The 25,165-nt window shown below is 44.4% G+C and overlaps 2 protein-coding genes across 2 annotated transcripts in view; one reads left to right on the forward strand and one right to left on the reverse strand.

Moving 5' to 3' along the window:
• UCHL5 (ubiquitin C-terminal hydrolase L5) overlaps positions 1-2,628 on the reverse strand; it is a 33,492-nt gene extending 30,864 nt beyond the window's left edge. The window contains exons 1-2 of the mRNA XM_068107441.2: positions 2,422-2,628; positions 2,115-2,178 (exon numbers count right to left, since the gene is read on the reverse strand). Of these exons, the coding sequence (XP_067963542.1) occupies positions 2,115-2,178; positions 2,422-2,488 (131 nt within the window). The 5' untranslated portion in view covers positions 2,489-2,628. The remainder of the gene's footprint in view (positions 1-2,114; positions 2,179-2,421) is intronic.
• A 387-nt stretch (positions 2,629-3,015) lies between these two features.
• Positions 3,016-23,599, forward strand: MAP2K7 (mitogen-activated protein kinase kinase 7). The gene is made up of 13 exons (XM_068103729.2): positions 3,016-3,353; positions 12,665-12,771; positions 16,647-16,732; positions 17,209-17,275; positions 17,663-17,776; positions 17,994-18,113; positions 18,785-18,892; positions 18,984-19,163; positions 19,708-19,788; positions 20,920-21,062; positions 21,234-21,279; positions 21,361-21,446; positions 21,725-23,599. Exons 1-13 carry the CDS (start codon positions 3,209-3,211, stop codon positions 21,726-21,728), a joined length of 1,287 nt encoding a protein of 428 aa, XP_067959830.1. The 5' UTR covers positions 3,016-3,208; the 3' UTR covers positions 21,729-23,599.
• The last annotated feature ends 1,566 nt before the right edge of the window (positions 23,600-25,165 follow it).

Consider the following 25,165-nt stretch of genomic DNA (forward strand, 5'->3'; position numbering starts at 1 on the left):
GCAAATACAGGATACCACCCAGGAAAACGAAACACAAACAAATACAGCCCCAACAATTGCAAAGAAGAAAAAGGAAAACTACAAAAAGAAATATCAGCAGATATACTCTGACAACTGGGAGAATGACAAAAGAGAAGGAAAATACAAAAAATAATTGGACAGAGTGGGGATAGACAAAGAAGGCTCATTGGAATGGCGAAGAAGAGGTGAGCACAACTGAGACGGCGAACAAATCATAATAAATGCCCAAGATCAAGGACACTACACCAATGGATTTAAAAAGATGGTGGGACTAAGCCAGACGGACAAGTGTAGATTCTACAAGACAGAAACAGAAAGTACAAGTCATCTGCTCTCAGGATGCAAAAAAAACTTATCAGAACAACTTTACACACGACGGTACAACAACAACAACAACATGCATTTGAAGGCCATGTTCCCTGCTAGAGCGGGGGTTAGCCTTGCGGTCCCCATGACAATCTTCTCCATTTTGCCCTATTTTCTGCATCTCTCCTTGTTAACCCCCTTGCCCGCATTTCTTCTTCCACCATCTTTAGCCAAGTCTTTCTCGGTCCTCTACTTCCTTCTACATTCATTTCCATCACTCTTCTCAACCAGTCACTTTCATCCTTCCTGTACACATGACCAAACCATCTCAACCTGTTCCTCTTCACAGCATCCATCACAGGCTCTATTCCCATCATCTTTCGCAATTCATCATTTGTCTTCCTCTCTCTCAACGATACTCCGCACATCCACCGAACCATTCGCATTTCCACCCTTTCCAGCCTTCGTTGCTGCTCTACATTCATGATTCATGTCTCGCTCCCATAAATCATAACACTTCTCACACATGCAGCATACACCTTTCCCTTCAGCTTCAACGACACTCCCCTCCACAACGGCACAACAAAGTAGGCAAAGTGGTTCAATGTCATATCTGGAAAAATTTAAACATTACCAGAAATTAAATTACCGAACCAAGGGCAACCATTGAAAATGAGGACGTCATGCTCACGTACGACCTGATGATTCCATCGAGCGTGAACAAAGAAAACAAAGCATTGCGTCCGGATATTGTACTCAGGAACAAAAAGGAAAAGACAGCATTGTTGATTGATATATCATTATTCATTACCCAGCGATTTTGGCCTAAACAACGCAGAAATAAAGAAAATGACCAAATACCAGGACCTCAAAAATGAGGTCAAGAGATCTTGGAAGCTGAAGAGAATCAAAATTGTACCAGTGATAATTGGAACAACAGGAATTATGACGTAGAACCTCACTGAGATTTTAAAAACCATCCCCGGGAATATTACCACAAATGAACAAGAGCTGGAGGCAATCCGGGGTTCGGTGACGATCCTGAAAAGAAAACTAGGAACAAAACTGAAAAAGTTGAACAGTTTGGTCCATGAACCTTTATAACTTGCCGAAGAGGAGGTGGATAATTTGAGTCCTGATAGGATTCCGTTCCACCTCCTGAAACCCACAAATGGAGATAACAACCAACACACACACACACACACACACACACACACACACACACACACACACACACACACACACACACAGAGTCTCACACACACAGAGTCTCACACACACAGAGTCTCACACACACAGAGTCTCACACACACACACACACACAGTCTCACACACACACACACACACACACACACACACACACACACACACACACACACACACACACACACACACACACACACACACACACACACAGTCTCTCACACACACACACACACACTCACACACACACACAGTCTCACACACACAGAGTCTCACACACACAGAGTCTCACACACACACTCACACAGAGTCTCTCACACACACTCACACAGAGTCTCTCACACACAGAGTCTCACACACACACAGTCTCACACACACACAGAGTCTCACACACACAGAGTCTCACACACACAGTCTCACACACACACACACACACAGTCACACACACACACACACACACACACACACACACACACACACACACACACACACACACACACACAGAGTTTCACACACACAGAGTCTCACACACACACACACACAGTCTCTCTCTCTCACACACACACACTCTCATACACACCAACCTTAGTTTGTCGAAACTTTCTTCCTCCAAACTCCAAATCTCTTCCACCTGAAGCCCCGAACAACCTGCACGACATGACCTTACGTCACACACCACGGCCTAGCATTCCGGCAGTTCCGGCTAGTGCGAGCCTTAGGCTAGGCCGGGACGTTCATTTCATGTGCATTCAGCGAGACCACCTCCAACCCCCACCGTACCCCATCCAGGTGCCAAAGCTAGCCCCCTGTTATTAAGCCCCCAAGCTCACACATCCCCTTCATCATCCCCCCCTCCCGAGGCGAATCATCCTCGGGTCCCCGAATACGAACCGAAACCACGCAGCAGCTCCGTGAACACCCCTGGATCGCTCTCGATGAGACACCACTGACCAGCCATGGTGCAGGGCTTTGATGTTAAGAGGAAGAAGAAGAGATATTTTTTGAAGAAGAAGAGGAAGAGACTTTCAGCATCTCTCTGCTCATTGAGTTCATGCGTTGATCTACAGAAATCTTAAAGGTCGCGCAACATTGGTCGAACCCCGGGGTAATTTGTGAATTTATTGTACGGCCTGGATAATTTAATCGTTATAAACAAACCTCAATAAATGAATCTTTATTTAGAATCTGCCATCGTTTCTGAGTGTTTCGTTAACCCATAAAACGTAAATGCTTCTTCATCTTCGTACCTGCGGACAGACAAAATAACACATGCTGCATGAAAGAGCAATGGAGTTGCTGAGAACCCGGAAAATTATGTATTGTTACAAACACGATGCCCAAAATCTTATCCATCTGTCACACTATTCGTATACATCTACAAATCTGAATTTTAGTGTCTTTTCATATTGCACGGTTACCTCGGCCCTGATGGTATAGTTCGCGACAGTTTTGGTGGTTTGGGATTTTTTTTGTCATTAGACTTCCATCCCCTATCCCCATTCCATTTCCAACCCCACCCCCGGCCCACTGCCTTTGGTCGGTAAAAAGTGAACGTAGTGTTTATTTGTTGATGGTCGTTTGATTCCATCGACATTACTTCCTCGCACAACACTGTTAAATGGTGTTATAGCGACATGGAAGAAGTTAGAAGGAAGTAAGATTTTGTGAGTGTCCCGTCATGGCGACTTCCTCTCTTGAGCAGAAGCTGTCGCGGCTCCAGGCGAAGCTCAACCAGGAGCGGCGACACCCGGCCCCACGAATCCCCCTCCCGCTGGACAAGCCGGACACGAGCCCGATCGGCGCCTTTCGTCCCTCTAAGCCCGGTGAGCTCGGCGCGCAGGTCTTTCCGGCGCTGCGGCCTAATGGGACTTTTTTTTTTTTTTTTTTAAAGACCCCGGTCTCGTATCGAGCTGCGTCTCTCGCTCTCCTCACCGAAAGGTCTCAGCCTGGAGGGTCACTCGGGCTGCCGACACCTCTTGCTTGGATACCAGACGTTATGATTATGAGTTTTATGTGTTTGTATAAATCCCACGCAATTCAGCCGAACAAGTAATGCTAATGGCTACCAAGTTTAATTTCAAATAAACTGTTTGACCTCCCATAATAAAGCTGTTCACAAAAGAGGACAAAATGTTACCTTTCCAGTCAGGTTGGGGGGGACACGAACTAATCTAGTAATGCACAAGGTGCTCGTAACAACAACATTTCCTTTAAAAACACAAATACAAACCGAGGCGTGAACATTTGGGGTTTGTAAAGCTTTATGGACCTATTATTGTGGTGGATCGTCGTTCTGCAGCAGCAGGGACAAGTACGAGCCTCGATTGTGAGAATATTTGTGATGATCGATAATATTAATATAGTAGGCCTATTATAATGATTGGGCCTCTTCCTCTTCTAGTCTAGTAGGAAGACTAGGTCCCCCTGCACCCCCCGGAGATATACTTCTAATCAGTGTTTCTAGATTGGAAAAAATGTGTAGAAAATGACTAGCTATGGCCCCAAGCTGAAAAAATGTCCCACATACCATTTTTATGCAAATTACTGCTGCCATTATCAAAAAAACGATTTTTGACATATCTCAGCCAATATTGCAGATAATTGAAAAATGAAGGTGTCTAGACCCATGTTTTGAAGGGCATAGATCATGATAGAACTATTCATAACATGATTACATGTGTCTATGGTATACTAGTATGCATATTAATGCTGTAATTACAAAATAATCAGTTTTACAAATGATAAGGATACGTTAATACTGCAGATAACTTAACATGGTACATAAGGGGTCTAAACCCAGGTATTTTCAAGGTTAAATGTCAACAAGATGCTCCTGAGTCTTGCATAGGGACGGGACATTGGCAGTAACATTGGTACCACTCAACTTTTCTTCCCACCATTGACTTTGTATTGCGAGAGATTTTCACTTGCTTATTTAAAGGTTTCTCACCCAGCCCACGTAAAATCTACCAACTCCTGCTGTTAACTCCCAAACATATTTTTTTATGTTATCCAATCACAGTGCAGAAATGACAGACTAGAGATCCAAATTAGTGCTGCTATAGCTGCCATTTTACATTTCCATCCATGTAACATGCGCGCTCGCGCGCTCGTATCAATTGGTAATGTCGCGCGCTCGTATCAATTGGTAACGTTGATGTTATTGAATACCTCAGTTGAAAGTTCAGTCTTCCATTCCATCTGTGTGTTGTTCTTGGTATTCATCCTCCAATCTAGCCAGGTAAGATGCTAACTATAATGTTACTCACACTCTTGACTTCAGTTTCTGCATGAAATCATAAACAGGCAGAATAACAGCTGAGCCAGCTAGCACCATGTTAGCTAACGTTAAAGCTAGCCTCATCTATGTACAGTATGTTCCTAATGTCGGTGTAACTTAAACTTTTGTTAATGCCAAACATGAGACATATCTGTTGACTTCTGTATATGAATTGAACCAGAAAGAGGCACGACAGCTGAGCTAGCTACAGTAACTTAGCACAATGTTTCATTGGCCTAGATAGCTAACGTTAGTGTGGAAGAATTTAGATGTTTTAGCTATTAGCACTTTTGATGCCACTAAACATGGTTTAGTCAGCTAAAAAGTACCCTAGTGTAGAACATGACTCAGAACCTCTGTTACCTCACTGAAAACTCAGAGCCTCCTTTCACAGGCACTTTTAACATCATTCGTGATTTCTTATTTGTCATTTAACAGTGATGGTAGACATCGACAGCAAGCATGCCCAAAAGAAAACGGAGTGTAGAACCTGCAGCCCAAAGCTCTCCTCCTACATGCATCCTTCATGTACCATCCATGTCTGATCATGGGGATTTCACGCCCCTCCGTAAAATTAAAGGATCTGCTTCAGAAAAACTGCAACTGCTTCAAAAGATCCGGGATAGACGTCTCAACCAACCGCATGACTCCCCATGTCGTATGCAATCAGTATGTGATCAGATCCCGGCAACTCTTCCTGATGACCTAGAAAGAGTAGGATATCACAGCAAGTGTTATAAGCACTTTGTCCGCCACTTTCATCGTCTGGGAGATGATACAGAACCAGGGCCATCAACCTCATCATGGCATCACTCTCCTCGTAAACCAGGAGGTTCTGCTGAACCCATCTTCCCGCCAGAGTGTATATTTTGTGAGAAAGTTGAGACCAAAGATGCTCATCGCAATACTGAGAGGCCTACAACCTTCCCATCCTTTAAAAACAAAGAAAATGCATGGGAGCAAATCGAAACACGGGCTGAGAAAATGGGTCTCTATCGACTCCATCGAAAGGTGAAAAACAAAGACCTCTTTGCATGTGAGGCCAAACACCATCCGTCATGTTTTAAAGCTTTCCGCACAGCATTCTACAACTATGAGCGTGCGATTCACAGAGCCGAAGCACCAAAGGAGCAGGCTTGCATGTCAGCCGCCCATGAAAAGGCATTCAACTCAGTACTGGAACACATTCAAACCCAGGTCATCCAGCAGAATAAAGTTCTACAGCTTTCTTCCTTGCGCTTGCTCTATGTCGAGGAACTGAAACTGAATGGATATGAGAACTCAAATTATCGGTCAGAGAAACTACTGAAACGCCTACAGAATGACCCAATCAAGGAGCATATCCACTTCACGAAGGTTGATCATGACAAATGTGATGTCATTTCTTTCTGGCTTGTGCACAGCTCAAACATAACAGTTTCCAATGCTCTCGCACGAGCATTCACACTCGGAAGCACAAACAAGAACCAAAATGTTGCCCTCCAACTTCGCCAGGGTATTCTACAGGCTTTCAGAGAGTGTAAAGACCAACCATGGCCACCAACAGCTGAAGACATGGAGCTCAATCCTGAAGACATCCTACCTCCAGACCTTGTCCGCTTTCTCAGCGTGCTAATGACTGGCAAGGAGGGCATCGAGACAGAAAAGGTGAAGCGTCTGGTCTTCTCCATTGGACAAGATCTGTGCCGTGCAGTGTCAGATGGAAAATGGAAGTTACCAAAGCACATTCTCCTCTGTGTGACTGTAAGGCACCTGTTCCGAAGCAAACAGCTCACGGTGTACCTGGATACAGGGTCAGGGAAGCATCGCCAACTTGTCAACGTCTCTGAGCTGGCAGAATCCCTGGGAGAGGACTACTGTGCCACTCTCCTGGGGTACTATGTGTTCAGCGGAGAAGACTGCACCAGTGCCTTCAAAGGGAAGGGAAAAGTCGGGCCCTTGAAAAAGCTGGAGAAGAATCCCAGGTTTCACAGGGCATTCGGTGAACTGGGTGACAACTGGGATGCCAACCCTGAGGTGGAGAGGCAGTTAGAAAAATTCACCTGTGTGATGTACGGCCAGAGTCGCGAGTCATCAGTGGACATTGTCCGTGCCAAGCTGCTACGAAAAATGGTGGGAGAGGACAAGACCCTCACATCCAAGTCCAAGGTTGATCTGGCTCGCCTTCCTCCATGCCAGTCTGCCCTGAAGCCGCACATCCAGCGTGTGAACCACCGCGTAGCATTGTACAAAAGAGCCGATCAACCTATCATCGAAAAGCCAAAACCTTATGAGGAGCAAGGATGGATAAGGACTGATGAAGGACTGTTGAAACCAATGTGGTCCAGTGGTCCCATCCTACCAACCTCACTGGTGGATCTTCTGAACACAGGAGAGCACGAAGAGGAGGAGGAAGAGGAAGGAGAAGAAGAGTTTGACTCTGACGATTTCGATGAAAATGATGATGACTGACTCAGTGTAGAATCACTAATGCTAATGATGTTTATCTAAAACAAGCAAGAGAAGAGTGGTCACATTGAGTGCTAGGACTATTTTGACAGTTGTAATATTTAGAAAAATAAAACTTTGTGTTAACGTCTGTGTAGACGGACCTTAATATGAGTCTATTATTTCGTAAAACTGTGATTATTTTGTAAATAAAGCACTAATTAGCATACTAGTATACCATAGACACATGTAATCATGTTATGAATAGTTCTATCATGATCTATGCCCTTCAAAACATGGGTCTAGACACCTTCATTTTTCAATTATCTGCAATATTGGCTGAGATATGTCAAAAATCGTTTTTTTGATAATGGCAGCAGTAATTTGCATAAAAATGGTATGTGGGACATTTTTTCAGCTTGGGGCCATAGCTAGTCATTTTCTACACATTTTTTCCAATCTAGAAACACTGATTAGAAGTATATCTCCGGGGGGTGCATGGGGACCTAGTCTTCCTACTAGACTATTCCTTGTCCTCTTCCTCTTCCTCTTCCTCTTCCTCTTCCTCTTCCTCTTCCTACCGGGCTGTTCCGTGCCTGGGATCAATCAGATCCGTGTGGGGCTGCCAAGCCGAGCTCTCTAAGAGAAAGCACGCCATTAGTCTCCGTAACACCGCGTACAGTATTAACCCTGTATTTGGACAATTCTTTATTTAATCAGGTTTATATATCCAGAATAGTGAGATTTGGGAGGTATGTGCACTCACCTCACCCATGAGCTCTCCAGTCCAGGTGGGTTCGATCTGCCCCCCCCTCCCACCCCCATGGGCGGACTGGCCATGGCGCATTTGGGCAATGCCCGGTGGGCTGGGACCGCTGGGTAAAAAATGGGCCGCTGGGCTGGATAAAAAAACTGCTGGAAAAAAATTTGTCACGGAAAACTTCTACCTCCAGCCCCGGGGATTCCCCGCTGAATATCAAAAGGTCAAAAGGTCGCCCCTGACGCCTCATTATAATTGGTAGCAACGGCACCCGCCCAGTAACACGTACCAGAGAAAACAAATCGTTTGCGCAATGGGCTCTCCAATATTCGATGTGTTCACGGTTTGAATTACGTAACGTAACGTTTGTGACGATGTTTGTGACTTTTGTGTTCACGGTAGTGTTTGATGTGACGGTGTGAACGTAATTTCGTAATGTTTTTCGTTTTTATTTTCGTAATCGTTTAATGAACGTTTAATGAGCGTAACAATAATGTTTAATGATCATTAGATGAATGAATGAATGAATGTTATGAATAATGCCATGGCGTCGAGTTGGCAGCAGTGACAATATAAAAATGTTTGCCAAGAACTTCAAAGAGAGAAAAGGAACTTTTATCAGCAAAGTCGTGTATCCTGAAGTTCTAAGCTGAAGAAGAGGTGCAAAATCATTCAATTTTTTTTTTCTAAAGAAAAGTGTACAGTTGATATCACGATTTGAAACCTCGATGCAATAATATTTACCGATATGAACAGTGGTGTGGTTTTTTAAAATTGAAATTCTAAAAATACTGTTTAGATTTTGATGATTTGCATGTGATATTTAAAATAAATCGCACCTCCTAATTGAAGCCCCGCCCTTAGGGCGGGTACCGTTGCTCGTCATATATAATGGCGACACAACAATTTTTACCGCTTTGCTTTGAAGAACTGGAATGAAGGGGGAGGAGTGTGTTAATATGTCTGGTTGAAGGCTGTGGCGCTGTGAGGTGAGGGGGTTTTAAGCCAGATTTTAGTCTTACAGCCGCCATGTTGGTGCTCACTGTCACTGCGATGCGAAGCGAAAGACGCCTCAGAGCTGTTTCATTCACAATCGCTATGTCGTATGTACTCCCGATACGTGTTTCCTTCATTGTAAAAACTACCAAATCAACAGTTAAAAGGATTTTGAGCCGATAGGCCAAGTAAGTTTAGATAGGTCTACTCACTACTGATCTAGTATTGATAACAATGTCGTGAACTGACTTACGATGCAAAAAAAATAAAATTTCAGCATCTGCGCTGCATCTGTAACCAACAATAGATAAAGCAAACCAGAAGAGAAGAAAAGGAGGTGCTGAGAAGGAACGTGATCGAAAGAAAAATAAACTGTCAGATAGTGCTTCAAAGTGCAGAAACCTTTTGTATCTGTTCAAGAGTACTAATACTGCGCCTGGTGAAGTCAGTGAACACGGGGATAAGGATACTGAATCGGTAGCTGGACCATCAGTAGCTGAATTGGTAGATGATCAATTGGCAACTGAATCAGTAGATGACCAATTGGCAGTTGAATCGGCAGAATTGGTGCAAATTGGTGAACATGAACAGGTGCGGTCAGCTGAGAGAGATGTACCTGCTGCAGCTGCTACACTTGCAGAGGAGGGATACCCCTCGATTAACTACTTTAAGAAACCATGTAGAGATGAAGATTGTTTGCTGTTTTGAAATTACCACCCTAATCAAAAAACTGACAACCAAGTGGTCAAGATGTGTTTCATGTGAAAAGATGGTACAAATAGGTGGTGGTTGTCATACAACAAGGACAATCATTCTCTTCACTGTTCAGTGTGCTTGGCGTTTTCCAGCACCTCAGACTGGTCCACGTTCATCGAGGGAATGACTGACTGGCGACATGTACATACACGTGTTGAAGAACCTGAACGCTCTTCTTTTCATTTGAGATGCTCTACACTCTCTACAGCATACCTGGTAGATCGACAACAGTCCAGCGTTTCTCACCTGCTCGCACGTAGCCATCATGATTAGGTTAGAAAGAGACGACAAGTGATGGAAAGAGTTGTGGATGTGGTCAAACTCATTGGTAAGAGGGGACTGAGCTACAGAGGAAGTAATGAAGAAGCAGCATACACACTGACAATGAGGAGATCGACCATGGTACATTTCTGGAAGTTGTAAAACTACTTCGGAAGTATGATTCCTGCACAGCCGATCATCTCTCTCATGTTGTCCAGAACAGCAAGAAGCAACATGAGAAGGCAAAGAGTTCATGAGGTCGAGGCTCCTTGGTAACTTTGCTGTCTAAAACTACAGTGAATTATGTTATCACAGTTATCCGGGATAAGATACGTCAGTGGATTTCTGAAGAAGTAACAAACATGTTTGCTGTGGAAATTGATACCACTCAAGACATCTCAACACAAGATTGTGAGTTGTTCTTAGATACTTAGATATGTTGATAGATATGTTGATATCAATATCAACATATTGATAGATATGTTGTTGATAGATAGATATGTAGACTTAGATATGTTGTTCTTAGATATGTTGATAGCACTGGCACTATCCAAGAAAGATTAGTGAGTGTGGTGAAATGTGAGGAATCTACTGGCGAAGCTTTTGTGCAACTTGTTTCTGAAGTCTTGTTAGGACTGAATCTTGGCCTCAAGAACTGTGTTGGAAACTCAACTGATGGAGCAGCAAACATGCAGGGGTGCTACAAAGGCTTCAGTACTCTGCTATCAAAGGAAGCTCCAATGCAGATCCATGTTTGGTGCCACGCACATGTGTTAAATCTCGTTGTGACCGAAGCTACAAGTGTTGTGGTGACTAGCGCATCACTGTTCTCACTACTGAATGACATTGCAGTATTCTTTCGGGAATCTTATCAGCGAATGAACATCTGGAGTCGACACTCTACTACTGTGAAATGAATGGGAACTATCGGAGAAACTAGATGGTGGTCAAAGGATGCCGCCTTGAAGAAGGTTTTTGGTTCATTCAACAACCCAATTGGAGCGCTTTTCATGGAAGTTATCACCACTCTTAATGCCATACTAGTTGCTGACCAGATCCAAGCAGCTGTTAAGGCCAAGGTGAAGGGATACATTGCCAGTCTCCTGCAGTTTGAAACAATTCTGACTGCACAAGTATATCTGCAAGTATTCTCCCGCACTACAGCGCTCTCCAAGTATCTACAAACTGTGCAATTGGATCTGCTGACTGTGCACCGGTTGGTGGATGAATTGCTAGAGAATATGCAGATGCTACGGGATGACTTCCAAGCTTGTCATGATGCAGCTGCAAAGTTTGTTCAATGGGCTAATGACCAGCTGGATGAAATGGATGTAAATCTTGTTATGGAAGAGTCCCTTCCTATAAAACGGCAAAGACAGCACAAACGTATTGATGGCGAACTGTTCATAGATGAGGCTACATCAGCTTCTGACCCATTAAAGAAGTATCGCATTGAAGTGTACAACCGAATAGGGGACACTATTGTGAGCAGCATTGAGCAGCGGTTTGACAGATCAGCAACATCAACATTGTATGCTGATCTCTCACTTCTTCACCCAAGGAACTTTGATCAAGTGCCATCAGGAGCTATGGAAGAGCTGCATAAACATTTGCTGAGATTTGATGATGGTGTCACTGCGGAACAACGACGAAAAGAACTGCGAAGCCTTGGAGAACAATGGTCAACACTGAAACAATCAGTAGCAGATGCTTATACAGTGCAGGAGGACAGTGAGTCTGAACAGGACAGGAAGACTCTGCCAAGTACATGTAAGTCATGTAAAGTCTGTCCTCTCTGCTGCTACAAGGTGCTCCTCAAGTTGAACCTCTTCACTGATGCTGACAAGAGCATTGGGCTTGCCTACAAGCTGCTGCTTATGCTGCCTGTGTCACAAGTGGCATGTGAATGGTCTTTCTCTGCTTTGAAGAGAATCAAAAGCCGTCTGCGAAGTACAATGACACAAGAACATCTTGAGGCGTTCATGTTGATGTCTGTGGAAAAAGGGATCCTGGCCAAACTTGAAACTAAGGATATCATTGATGGTGTGGCTGCCAGTAGCAGCAAACTGCGCAGGCACCTACTCTCTTAGACATGACATGTGCTTGTGTTACTGAAAATAAATGTAATTTTTAGTGGATTTTATTTAGTTTTTTTTTTTTTCAAGCATTTCGTCTATTTTCTCAGATAAGCAACATATAAATGAATAATGGGCCGACCTAGGTGAAGGATGCCCGGGGCGGTTTTAAGACCCAGTCCGCTACTGCCCACCCCCCTGGTGTTTCACATGTTTTTGTTATAGCCACACATTGTGTGGCTTTGTGAAGGTATAACCAACGCAGGATGCAGTGCAGGTGTTTATACATCCCTCTGTGGCCTTTTTTGTCTTTGTCTTTGTCTTTGTCAAAAAGCTACCCCCTCTACCCCCAAAAAGCTACCCCCTTTGTTTGCAGGTATAACCAACGCAGGATGCAGTGCAGGTGTTTATACATTCCTGTGTGGCCTTTTTTTGTCTTTGTCTTTGTCAAAAAGCTACCCCCTCGTCCCCCTACCCCACGTCACCCCACAATGAAGCATGTTGTGTTGTCCGTCGGACATCTCTTGGGAATTCCACACCATCTTGTGCTAAATGTTTTTTTTGTGTGTGTTGCAACAGCTGTGTCACTCACACTCCATCGGCCACTGTCCGGGCCTGAGGGGGAGGACAAGCAGGATAAAGACGAGGGCTTGTTTACCCTTTCATTGCCCCTCCGTGGTAAAGAGGTGAGCACCGACCGAGTGGGATTCTTTTTGTTTACAGCCTTTTAAAACTTTTGTCCAACAACGACCATTTTCCGAGAAGGCAGGTTCACGTTGTATGGAGTATGATTGTACTGTATAGGCTTTATTTAGGCCTCCCGCTATAGGATAAGGGAAGACTTATTGCTGTTGTGGAGTTTGTTTCTACAATTAGTGGCCACAATTTTTAATAGTACCCCAGAGTTTCTTAGGCCCTTAGGAATACTAAACCGCCATTTAAAAAAATGTTTTATTCTTCTTCCTGAACTGTCAACACTCCAAATTTCCAAACTGTATCAATTTCCGAGCTCTATCTTGAAGCCGGCTGGGATTTTCGGAATGAAATTTTGCATCGATAATGGGAATAAAACGTATGCAGGGCTTATCTAATTATATTTGACCTTGACCTATTTTTAGGGTCATGACCTAATTATAGAAGTTTTAACATTTTTCACCATAACTCGACTAAAGTTTGGCTGATCGGAACAAAATTTCCCTCTGTAGATCATGTAGAGTAAGTTGCGTTTATGCTTAATTTGCATCATTATTCTCCGGGTTAAAGGTGAAATGGCGGTCTGGAAAAAAAAAAAAAAGGTTTTTTTTGTCATCGTTCAATTTTGCCAATGCCGAATCTCAAAGACCGCTTGGCCTTCCAAGATGTTCTTGCATCATAATAGTATACCTGCACTGACGTCGTACACCTGATATTTGATTTGTGTCCTTGACCTACTTTTTTATGATTGTGACTTAACAAAAAAAAAAAAAATAACCTTTTTGATCACAACTTGAATAATTTTCCTCCAATTTTCTTGATGTGACTTTTATGTATAGCTTCTAGATGAGGACATGTTCTCTTCATTTACACCCTATCTTTAAAGGTTGAAGGTCAAGGTCATATGGTGGTCCAAACAAAATATGGCCATCATTTGAGTGCGAGCCAAGGATAAGTCACAGGTTTACCGCTCGGGGGGGTTTACCGTTTGTGGTCACTTTATGATCGCAGATATCTCGTACTGATCTGATCATGGCATTGTACTGATCAATTCTGATGAGGAACGGTGCAAATGTTTCACAATCTCTCTGACGTCGAGCTCTTGCATGAGCCTTGACTTCACAATAAATAAGGTATTTGTGTGTTTTCAAACTCTTGAGTACTTCCTGTAACCTAAACCTTGGGCTTCTTGCAACACAAATATACTGTACCTTGAGAACATGATGTCCGAAATGTTGAGATTTGCAGATATGCAAACTGGGACAAGGTCATGATTTGCAGGGGATCTCATATCTGCAACCATTCAACAAGCTGTTTATGCATTTAGCATTACTTAAAGTACAGGTGGTTAAAAAAGAAGAAGTCTTCCAACCTGTTGTGACGTAAGGACAACAGGGTCTGAGCTTCGACCTCATCATGGGAGATGCCAATAATGTTGAGAGCTTTAGATTCCACAGAATCCCGGGGAGACGGATGAGGTGCCGGTCACCAGGTCATCGCAGAGAGAACTACGACATTGCTCTATGAATAAAGGCCATTTGTAGGCTGAGTAGTTCTGATTATTCAAGGAATGACTTGAAATGACGGACAACGACCAGGCTGCGGCTGGCTTTGGAGGCAAACTTTCTTAGATGGTCGGCCCAAGAGTGATCATGGTTGATTTGTGAGGCCTAGAAGTTCAAGAGATGAACCCCCTTCAGTGGCTGAGCATGGAAATAGACAGGTTGGTTGGATTGACTATCCTTATGGAGAAACAGGCAGAGACTGCAAAATTTTACAGGATTGAAGATGTTCCATTTTTCAGACCAACATATAACCATCTCCATATCGGCAGAGAGAGTAGTGGGATCTGTCTGACGAGTAGCATCTGCTGTCTGACTAGTAGCATCTGCTGTCTGACTAGTAGTGGGATGGGGTACTGTATAGCATGGTGTAGAGTTGTCTGTAAAAACGAAGAAATGATTTTTCAGAGCATCGCAGAGTCATTTATGTAGATGAGGAACAAGAATTGGCCCAAGCCACTGCTTTAGGGAATTCCGTCCTCCACTTGGGGAGGGAGGAGAGTGTTCCATTGAAAGAAAAACATTAACGGTGTGAGTTTAAGAAGTCAGAAGTCCAGGTATGGAAGATGGCCTTGTATGCCACATGCAGAGAGCTTGGCAAGCAGAACAGGACGCCAGAATGTGTGGAATGCTCGAGAGATTTCTCGGGATACAATCTGGCCTCTTGTTTGAGATTTAAGGCCTCTGGACGGCCATTGCTGGGAAAGAAGCAGCAACCTGCTTGTACTTGAGTGACTCGGATGGAATCTATACTGATTGTCAGAGATTGGACTTTTTGAAATGGAGAAACTCTTGGCGTCTGCAGTAATGATGATTCCAGGAATTCATTTGCATTTGCAAGTAAGCTTCCTGGTCTTTTGTTGAAAGGATCTGTGTTTGTGCAATTCTTGTGAATGGGAGTGATGTGGTCAATAGAGAAGGCAATGACGTCCATAATTGCTGTGTATGGCATTATCATCCCCATCGGGAGATGAATTTATAATCTTGCACCTCAACTTGCCTTGTTATACGCTGATGCTGTTTTGCAGTGCTAGCTTTTCAGCTCTCTGTCCCTTATCAGCATATTAAACGTCTTTTTTATCATCTCCATTTTAAAGGCCTTAATAAAATCACAAGCTCGTCAAGCACTTGGATATGCCTTTCAATCCTGACAAATCTCTCTCTTCTCCCACTGATAGGACCATCTGGCAAACCCTCCCACCTACTTTCTTAACAATCCTCTTGAAGAAGTTGAGTCACTCAAACTCATGGGTCTCACTATCAGGCATGATATGTTTTGGGCAAACCACATTTCAAAATTGGCCTGCACAGCCAGCCGCCGACTGGCCATCCTCTGTCGTACAATGTCCTTCCTTGGCACACCTGAACTCCTATCTACCTACAAGGCCTTAATTCGCAGCTTGATGGAGTACTTCTCTCCCCTCTGGACTAACGGCCCAGTTTCACATCTTCCTCAGCCTGATGCTGTGGCCACCAAGGCCTTCAAGATTATTGAAATCTCCCATGATGAATCTGAGTCTATGGGTCTATCACTCTGCCATCAAAGATGGGTTTCTCTTCTCCCCACTCCCACCAACCTTTGCCCTTCGCCTCCTCCCCCTCACCCACAGGTTTCTGCAGGGTGCATGTGGTCCTTCTGGTGGAACTCCCATCAACCCCCTTCTGGTGGATTTCCCAAAATCCAGAATCAATGCTCACCTCCACTAATTCGTTTCCCCTATTCCCACATGTGGAACCAGCTTCCACATTCTCTTCAATGTCAGTCTTCCCTGCAGGTCTTCAAACAGTTGTTCACCACCATCTTAGATCATCTTCCATTCAAAACCATGATATTTTCTTCCTTTCATCCCTGTTAAACCACCCCTTCCCCCACTATCTCCTACATTTCCAGTTTTTTCCGTCCTGAGACTTTGCTTCTGTATCCATCTTGTCCACCCGTGCATTCTCCCTTACCCCTCATTCTTACCTGCATCCCTTGGTGCCCGTCTCTGTCCATTTTGTCCCTCGGCCCTGCTGGTGGCATTTCTCCCCAGTCTTTCTGTTGTTGCTTTTGTTCTGTTGCCTCCTGATCCGTTCTGTGTTCCAGATTCTCTACTGGCCACGACTTTCTGTACAAAAAACAAAAACTGCCTTTCCCTGGTTTCTTTAACAGCCAATGTTTGTCACGAAACACCTGTTAGTGTTCAAACATACTCGTGTTTTCATGTCGTGTTATCGAGGTCATATAACCCCTTCCCTTCTCATGTCATGTGGGTGAGATTCTTTAATGTTTTTAGTGGGATGATGATATTACCATGCACCACCAGGTACCGCCACCACCTCCAATCCGTCAGCGCCAATGTTTGGCATTGCTTCCACATCCACAATTCCCAGCTCCACGCTCTCTGGAGAGGTGAGCATTTAGTGACAAGGATGAATTAAAACCTACAGTACAATTATTTGCCCTTGAAGTGCATTTGGTTAGATTACAGTAAAACAAGAGGATTTTCCCTTAGTTTCACCATGGCAGGGAAGAATCAGCAGACCCCATCGATGTGACGACTGTTGTCAGGAGTGCGATTTTTGGCCTTGGTTTGAATCATCCTCCAACGGTTTGAATCATCCTCCAACAATTAGTAGTCAGGAGGAGGCAATTGGACCTGGGTTTGAATCATACAACTGGTGTCAGGAGTGGGATTGGTTCACGATTCGATCCAGGGATAAGTATTAAATTACAAATTTTTGCTCTTAAAGTGTGTTTGGTTATATTAAATAAAAGAGACTTTTCCCCGAATTGTTTTCCCCTTTTCCCGGAATCATTAGCAGACCCTGTTGACATAACAATATCATTAGACTCAACTTTTAATATTTTCATTTTGTTCTTCCCAGCCTAGAGCTGGATGCAAAGCTGCAAGAAGTGATGCGCCAAACAGGATACCTCACACTGGATGGGAAGGTAGGTGTGTGTGCATGCGCATGTTCGTGTGTACACGTGTTGTATGTGTGTGTGTGCACACACACGCTTACATGTGTATGGCTTGCATCGTCCCATTTTCCTCACTCGTTTTTCATGTCCACATTCTGACTTTTTTCATTTGATAAACTCACTTAGGGTCACAGAAGTTACCTGATCCGTTTATAAACTGGACGTGTTTGAATGAAGCAAAAGTTAAAACCTAACAAACGCAAGGAGTTCCTCGTTTCCAGTTTAATGATTTTAAACATGTACAGTATGGCATGCTTACAGTACATATTGTCCTGTACTTGTCCAAAGCATTAATTATTGTTCATGGAAAGCGGATATTTTATATAACGGCAATCCCATGTGTGTGCGCACGTGCAGAAGTACCGAGTGGCCTTCTCTGACCTGGAGAGCTTGGGTGAGATGGGCAGCGGTTCGTGTGGCCAGGTGTGGCGAATGCGATTTCCGCCAACTCAGCAACTTCTTGCTGTTAAGGTAATGGGTAAATGCCTGCTTCGTGGCATGGGCTTTTCCTCTTAGAACGTTCTGCTTCTTCTTCGTGTATTTATCCACGTGACACCCCTTACAATAGCTGCATCTCACTCCGTGTTCTGCTTGTTATGACACAATCCATATTTATTGCTCTTTTAATTTAAAATCCTTTTTCCCTTCCATCAAAACTCCACACACATCTGTCCCACTTGTCGCTCAGCAAATGCGTCGCTCTGGTAACCGGGAGGAAAACAAGCGCATCCTGATGGACCTTGACGTGGTACTGAAGTCGCACGATTGCCCTTACATTGTCCGTAGCTTCGGCTCCTTCATCACCGGGGTGAGGATATTGTGAAAGGAAACCCGACTGGCATGCATGTGAACCTGCACGATATTGTTGGGAACTGTGTGAAAATGCAAACTCTCACCGCCAATTTATCTGAAATCCAGTCGAAAAGATAAAAACTGGTTTTGGTGTTGTGGCCTTTATGCACACATCATGTGTGCTCGGTCTGATTATGCTTTCTCGGAGGGACTGAGAAACACATACCTAGTCAATTGTATGTTATTGGACCAATACCTTTAAGAAGTGATACTGCTGGCTATCTGAACTGCTTGCACTTGGCTTTGGGTATTTTATAGGTTTTTTTTAAAGCATTAGTGGGCCATTGTGTGCTGGTTCTATGTGGGTTAAATTATAAATTATTTGGATTATGTTATGTTGGTTGCACAATGTGGAACGACCCATTGATCATTCAATAATTTCAGCTCACCCCTGAGGTACTCGTTCTGAGCATTTGGTTACTTGTGATGATGTTGCTGCCCCCCCAATATTTTTGGTACTGAGGCTCATGGGAGAGCAGAACAACAGGGGTCAAAGGGCCAATAGAGAAAACGGGGTGAGCGGAAAACATGTGGTGGTCAGCAGACCCGAAGGCCGTGGAGGAAAGACCTGGAAACAACAGACTTGGGAAAACTGTGTTGTATTTTATTTCCACTTTATTCTTCCAGACAGATGTGTTCATTGTCATGGAGCTCATGGACTCGTGTGCTGAAAAGCTAAAGAAGAGGATCCGCGGGCCTATCCCAGAACGCATCCTGGGGAAGATGGCCGTCGCTGTACGAAAGTTTTTCTTTCTTTCTTTTTTCCCTCTCCTGTTCATGTTCTCCCCCTTCCAAAGGATGTGCAGTAACAATCTGTCGTTCCCAGATCCTCCACGCTCTGCACTACCTCAAGGAGCGACATGGTGTCATCCACCGGGATGTGAAGCCTTCAAACTTCCTCCTCGACTCGCTCGGGCGAGTGAAGCTTTGTGACTTCGGGATCAGCGGACGTCTCGTCGACTCGAGAGCAAGGACACGTGGTGCTGGCTGCGCCGCTTACATGGCTGTACGCTCTTTCTGTTTACCTCTTCACTGAGAATGATGAGGCCCCCTTCATTAAAACCAATTAATTATTTATGATTATAAGTAATCACATATCCGTCTGTGTTTTGGCTGCAGTCGATTTGATGTCTGTGTAATTCCTTTAGTTCGCTCACTGACTCATTCTCACTCAAATCCATACTTTGTAGACATTGTCAGTGCTGCTGAAGACAGTCTCATTACAAGGATTACACTGGGTGGTTTGCCATTGCCTTCTTGGCATTTTAAATTTGGTCAGGGTGCCGGAGAAAACTCGCCTACTCTTCGCGTGGGATTTTTCACGTCCACCACTTAATACTGGCTGACGGGTCCCCATTTCAACGTCCTTCCGAGGGACGTAGCACTTTAGGATGCAGCACTCCGCCCGTCAGGCACCAATTGAACGGTTTATCTTCCACTTGGGAATAAAACCCAGACTAGATGATTCAAAGGTAAGTACGCTACCTCTGTGCCATCCTATCAAACTATTACGTACTAATTTCCTTTAAGCATTGTTCTTTCTTTCACAGCCTGAGCGGATTGACCCTCCGGATCCCTCACGGCCTGATTATGACATCAGAGCAGATGTCTGGAGTCTTGGGATCTCCATGGTAGTATGATTTACTTGTTCTCCTTCATTGATACAATTTACTTTCCCTTCATTTGATATTTTAGTTTCGAGGTTTTTGGTTTTTTTTAACCAAGCTCTTTTTCACCTGTGTGCATTACATTTTTACCTCCGCCACCAAAAGGAGGTTATGTTTTGTCAGACCCATGTCTGTTTGTCTGGCTGTGAATAAAATATCTCAAAAAGTTGTGGACGGATTCGGACGAAATTTGGCAGAGACGTTGGGTATGTGACAAGAATGAAATGATTAGATTTTGGTGAAGATCCGGAGTATAATTTTTTATGTGATTCTTCATCATTGGGAGATAGGGCCAAAACTGATATACGTATAGCAGGACATCTCAAAAAGTTATGGGCGGATTTGGACGAAACTTGGTGGACAGGTGGGGAGTGTGACAAGAACGAATCGATTCGATTATGGTGAAGATCTGAATATGGATTCGGATACGAGAGTTATTTAATTTTTGAAGTGATTCTTCAGTATTGAGAGATCGGGCAAAAAGTGATATATAACCACCTTTCGAGGCCATTTTTCCCCGCAAAGCGGGGGTTGGCCTTTTTCGGGAACCGTGGTTGTTGTTGTTTTTCGGTCCCCTTTTTGAAGCAATGTTTTACGGCCGGATGCCCTTCCTGACGCGAACCCTTTTTGCCGCCTTTTAACGACAAACAGGGAATTACCAGTGAACTGGTACTCAATTAGCTGACCTCGGAAGGATGACAGGCTGAGTCAACCCCCCTGGCGTTAATTCAGCGTTAATTCAGCGTTAATTCAATGAATTCAACCAATTCAATTCACAAAAAGTGATATATGGTGTGATATTAAAAAAGTTGTGGACAAGTTATGAATAAACTTTGTGGACGAGTTGGTTTGGTGACAAGAAGAAGCCGATTCGATTTTGGTTCAGGTTCGAATCCAGATCTGACCTATCAGTGGAATACAAAACATAAACTGTTCAACCTGGCGGAGGTATACACTCTACCGAGTGCCCTTCCAGTTCAACTTGAGTTGTGTGGATTTTTTTCTTTCCCCCTTTCTCATTGCATGATGGGTAATCTGAGTTGTGAGGTTCTTTATTTGAGGATAGCTTGTCTCCTGCACCCTTCCGACTCTTAGGTGGAGCTGGCCACAGGAGAGTTCCCTTACCTGGGTTGCCACACGGACTTTGAGGTACTGACACGTGTCCTGCAGGAAGAGCCCCCAGCTCTGCCTCTTTCACTGCCATGCTCCCCGGATTTCCGCTCCTTCGTCTCTGATTGGTTCGTTCACCCTCTGGATGTGGTCTATCACCTATACTAAAATAAAGATGAACTACATTAGCGAAACTTTAATTGAAGATGCAGAATCCCATGAATGCATCTCGTCCATCATGAAAGAAATGACGATTTCCTTTTTTTCTGTTCCCCGTCACTTCTCCCACGACCCCACAGTCTCATTAAAGATCACAGGAAGCGACCAAAATACCAGAAGCTGCTGGTAAGGTTCAGTCGTGTGGTTTCATCATCGATCATTTTCCCTCCTGCCTGTCCATGTTTAACTTGTATCTGTGCCGTGCAGGAACACAACTTCATTCGGCACTACAAGGAAGCAGATGTTGACGTGGGGGCTTGGTATCGTGAAGTCGTGGCAACTACAGAACTTCGGTATGTTGTCCTTGAACCACAACTGGCTCCCAAAACACCATTTGAAATGCAGTTCAAGTGTCAATCAAAGACTTTTAAACGTTTAATGACTTCAATTGAAATGTAAACATCTGACTTCATATTTCTGCCAAAATCGTATTCAAAATGGATGCATCTGTGGCACTCTTCTTCTGTTCTTGATAATCCTGACCTTTTTATGCTTAGGTTTTACGCATGACTTGCTTCATCTTGTGCTGTTTCCTCACATAATTTAATCTTATTTCACTGCAACCCCCTAGGTAGCTCGTTGGGCATGCAGGCAACTCGCCGGACTACTAGCCGTCTCGGAGAGGACCCCGTGAGGTCCCCGGGGCTGTCCATTTAGCTGCCTGAGGCAGAGGTGCGAATGGCGAATGGGAAGGCTCCTTATCACCATGAGAACTGGATCGCGGGTTAACTTGCTTTCTGGTGGCCATGTTTGCACTCATTGCACACTGTGGGTATGAACTCACCGAACACACACTCTCTTAGTGGTGTGGGGTCGGTGAGGAGGGCGTTTACGTTGTACCTAATACCTTTGCAAGTCGGTTGTACACTTATACGAGGTGTGTAGTTATATCTCCCAATACCGGTGTGCTCACTGTTAAACTCTTGCTGAGCACACCAAGCTTATCAATCTCGAAAGGGTGTCACAATGCATGCTGGTTTATTTTTTTTTAAATGTGGGTACGTAGCACTGGCGTGCATGCAAAGCAGCCTTACAGAAGGGCACACGAATGTGAGGCCTAACGGAGGACGCATGGTACTCTATTTACAAAGCAAGCAGTAAATAGGCACGCGACGTTCTCACACCTTCCATCGTATCCGAGGTTCGACTCACGAGGTGCTTGCATTCCGAGCAGGATACACGGGGACCCGACACGTGGTTTTTGAATTTGTGAAAAGATATGAACAGGTTGGGTTTATCTAGGATAGCGCATGCGTACACGCACTACCCAGGTTACTGCCTACTTGCAAACGCATTGAGGACACGTGACGACGTGCACTGCATTCCTTTTATTCTTCTTAACGCAGCTTTAATTCTACTTGCTGGAGTAATGTTATTTTCTTTTTCCATGGACATTTTAAAGTATCCTACTGTAGATAAGTCGTTCACGGACACGTGTTGTGACGCGATCGGGTTTCGTGACGACGTCCGTCACGTTTGACCCGCCATTGTGAGCGATAGGCCTAGCTGCTAAACCGCATGACTTACTGTAATGCTGATTGTTATGGTACTTTGGGTGGCGTACACTACACGACGAGTCATTGCATTGTGAAGAAGATCCGCCTTTTGCTCTCGAAAAGGACCAAATAGTGGTTTTGGAATTTTTGGAGTTTAGCCTTTCCCTTGTTTATCGATGCAACTCACAGCTGTGCAGGAGGGTCAGCACTCAGGTTTCGTCCCCACGTCCTTTGTTAACCAAAAGGAGCCATCTATTTATTACATACACAAAATAGTGACGTATGTTTGACCTCGACCCTCACCTGCCAATGTTTTGTACATTAGCTCCATGTCCTCGTACTCACCTCTCTTCCCACGTCTCCCCATGTTGATACATATACAGTCGTATATGTATATATCACCTCCAATCTCGTCCTGTCTCTATCTCTGTCCATCGTTCTCAATATCTAAACTTCGTTCTATTTCTATATTTCTCCTTCCCTCCTCATTCTCTGCACTTTTCGTTTTCTCATTTTTCATGTTCTCATCGTCGCACATTTACCAACGTTTAGGTAGTCCAACATGTTTGTCTTCCATTTACAGTTGTGTGTTTGAACTCTGAGAGCCTTGATCTCCTCCCTCTGGTAAAATGGCCGGGTGAGGTGGTACTGTGGGTTCTGTGCAGTTTTCAGCTGATACCCTAATCTAGTATTTAGAGATACCGAGGACCCAAGGGTGTCGAGCGATATGCCTGCATGCTGCCCCATTGATGCCCATTCTTGCAGTGGCTTCTGAGCTGCTTAGATTTATGAATATTATTGTTGTTGTTGGTGTTGTGATAATTATTATTTGAAGGGAACGATGCTATCCCCTTGCCCTTCTGTCTTTTTTTTCCTTTTTTTCTTGCTGTTGCTAGGTTACATGGGCTTCGCCTGTGCCTCTGACATTAAAGTGAAAAATAGTCAAATAATCTCCTGTTGATTCTTCGACCGTGGATAAAAGTATTTGTTGAGTTCTTCACATGTGGTGGTGCTTCGTGTGCGGCCTGTGACTGCTGGTTGCATCATTTTCTGTGGGCAGGTCTCCCTCCGATACGAGTTTTTATTTTTGTTTTTTTTTGTATACAAGATCGAGGCTCATATAAGAGCTAACATCAATCACAAAAAAAAAAACGGACGCACAAAACATACAATAAAGGGAGTGGGAGACAAGATGGGGAGAGAAAGGGAAGCACACAAGCACAACAGCAGAGAACAGGGACATCGGGAGATCTGTGGGAGGGAGAGTGCTTGGGGGGAGGAGGGCAGGGGTGGGAGAGGTATAAAACACATGGACACTGCGAGGACATCCAGGAAAGAAGTTTGTATTTCAAAAAAGTGAATCTGGGGTGAAATTAGCAGGGGTAGAATAGATCAAAGTTTTGGATGGGGGAAGATAGGAGATGTTGGTGAACAGCTGTTTTAAAGACCAAGATCCTAGAGGGAGGAGTGGGATTGAAGAGAGAGGGAGTTTGTTCCAGAGGTAGGAGAAAAGAGGAATGAAAGAGTGAAGGTGAGCAGAGAGTCTTGATTTTGGCAGTTTAGGCCGAGAAAAATATATTTCCGGGTTCTGGTCAGCGCGCACATCGATTTTGACCCTGCGCGTCAACCATTTTCTTTTTTCAAATTTGGTATCGACGTTCGCGCACGGTTCTTCCCTACAAAACTGCGTTTAGTTTGTCCAAATCCAACCAGCCGTTACAATGATATGAGTAGTTTTGTGTGCCGTGACGTCATGAATCCAATAGGGAAGTTGCATGTGACGTCATCGTCTTAGTCACGTGACCGCTTGGGTGGCAAAACATTGCTTCTGCCACCATACGTAATGGCGGCAATTTGAAACTCGTTTCACATATAAATTGCCCCCTACACGATGGTAAAGAGTTGTTGTGCTGTCGGATGTACAGCCCGATTTCATAAGGGATCGGGCTCGTCATTCTACCGTTTCCCGGACGACACAACGCGCTAAAACGGATTCATGGCTGCCTTGACTGCAGCTCTCAGGTGAGAATATGGCTCGTGAGGTTGTTACCTTCGCTCGCGAAGCGAAAAGCAGGATTAGGCATTTGGTTACGTACATGTGGAGTGTGTGTGGCGCATGTGTGGCGCACTTGTGGAGTGTGTGTGGCGTACGTGTGGAGTGTGTGTGACGTACTTGTGGAGTACGTGTGGCACATGTGTGGCGTACTTGTGGAGTGTGTGTGGCGTACGTGTGGCGCACTTGTGGAGTGTGTGTGGCGTACTTGTGGAGTGTGTGTGGCGTACGTGTGGACTGTGGAGTGTGTGTGGCGTACGTGTGGACTGTGGAGTGTGTGTGGCGTACTTGTGGGTCCACACGGGTCCACATTCAGATGACACAGCCTCAGTTTCTCGCAATACCGCGAAAACGCCTCAACGGGCAAGCTACGGGCGTAAACTGACAGGTTAGGTCCGTCTGATCAAACAACAGCTTTCCCACCCTCTTGTTTATGCGACCCAAGATGGCGGCCGGAACCGGT

This window comes from Myxine glutinosa, chromosome 2, assembly GCF_964187855.1.
Source record: "Myxine glutinosa chromosome 2, kmMyxGlut1.1, whole genome shotgun sequence".
NCBI lineage: Eukaryota > Metazoa > Chordata > Myxini > Myxiniformes > Myxinidae > Myxine > Myxine glutinosa.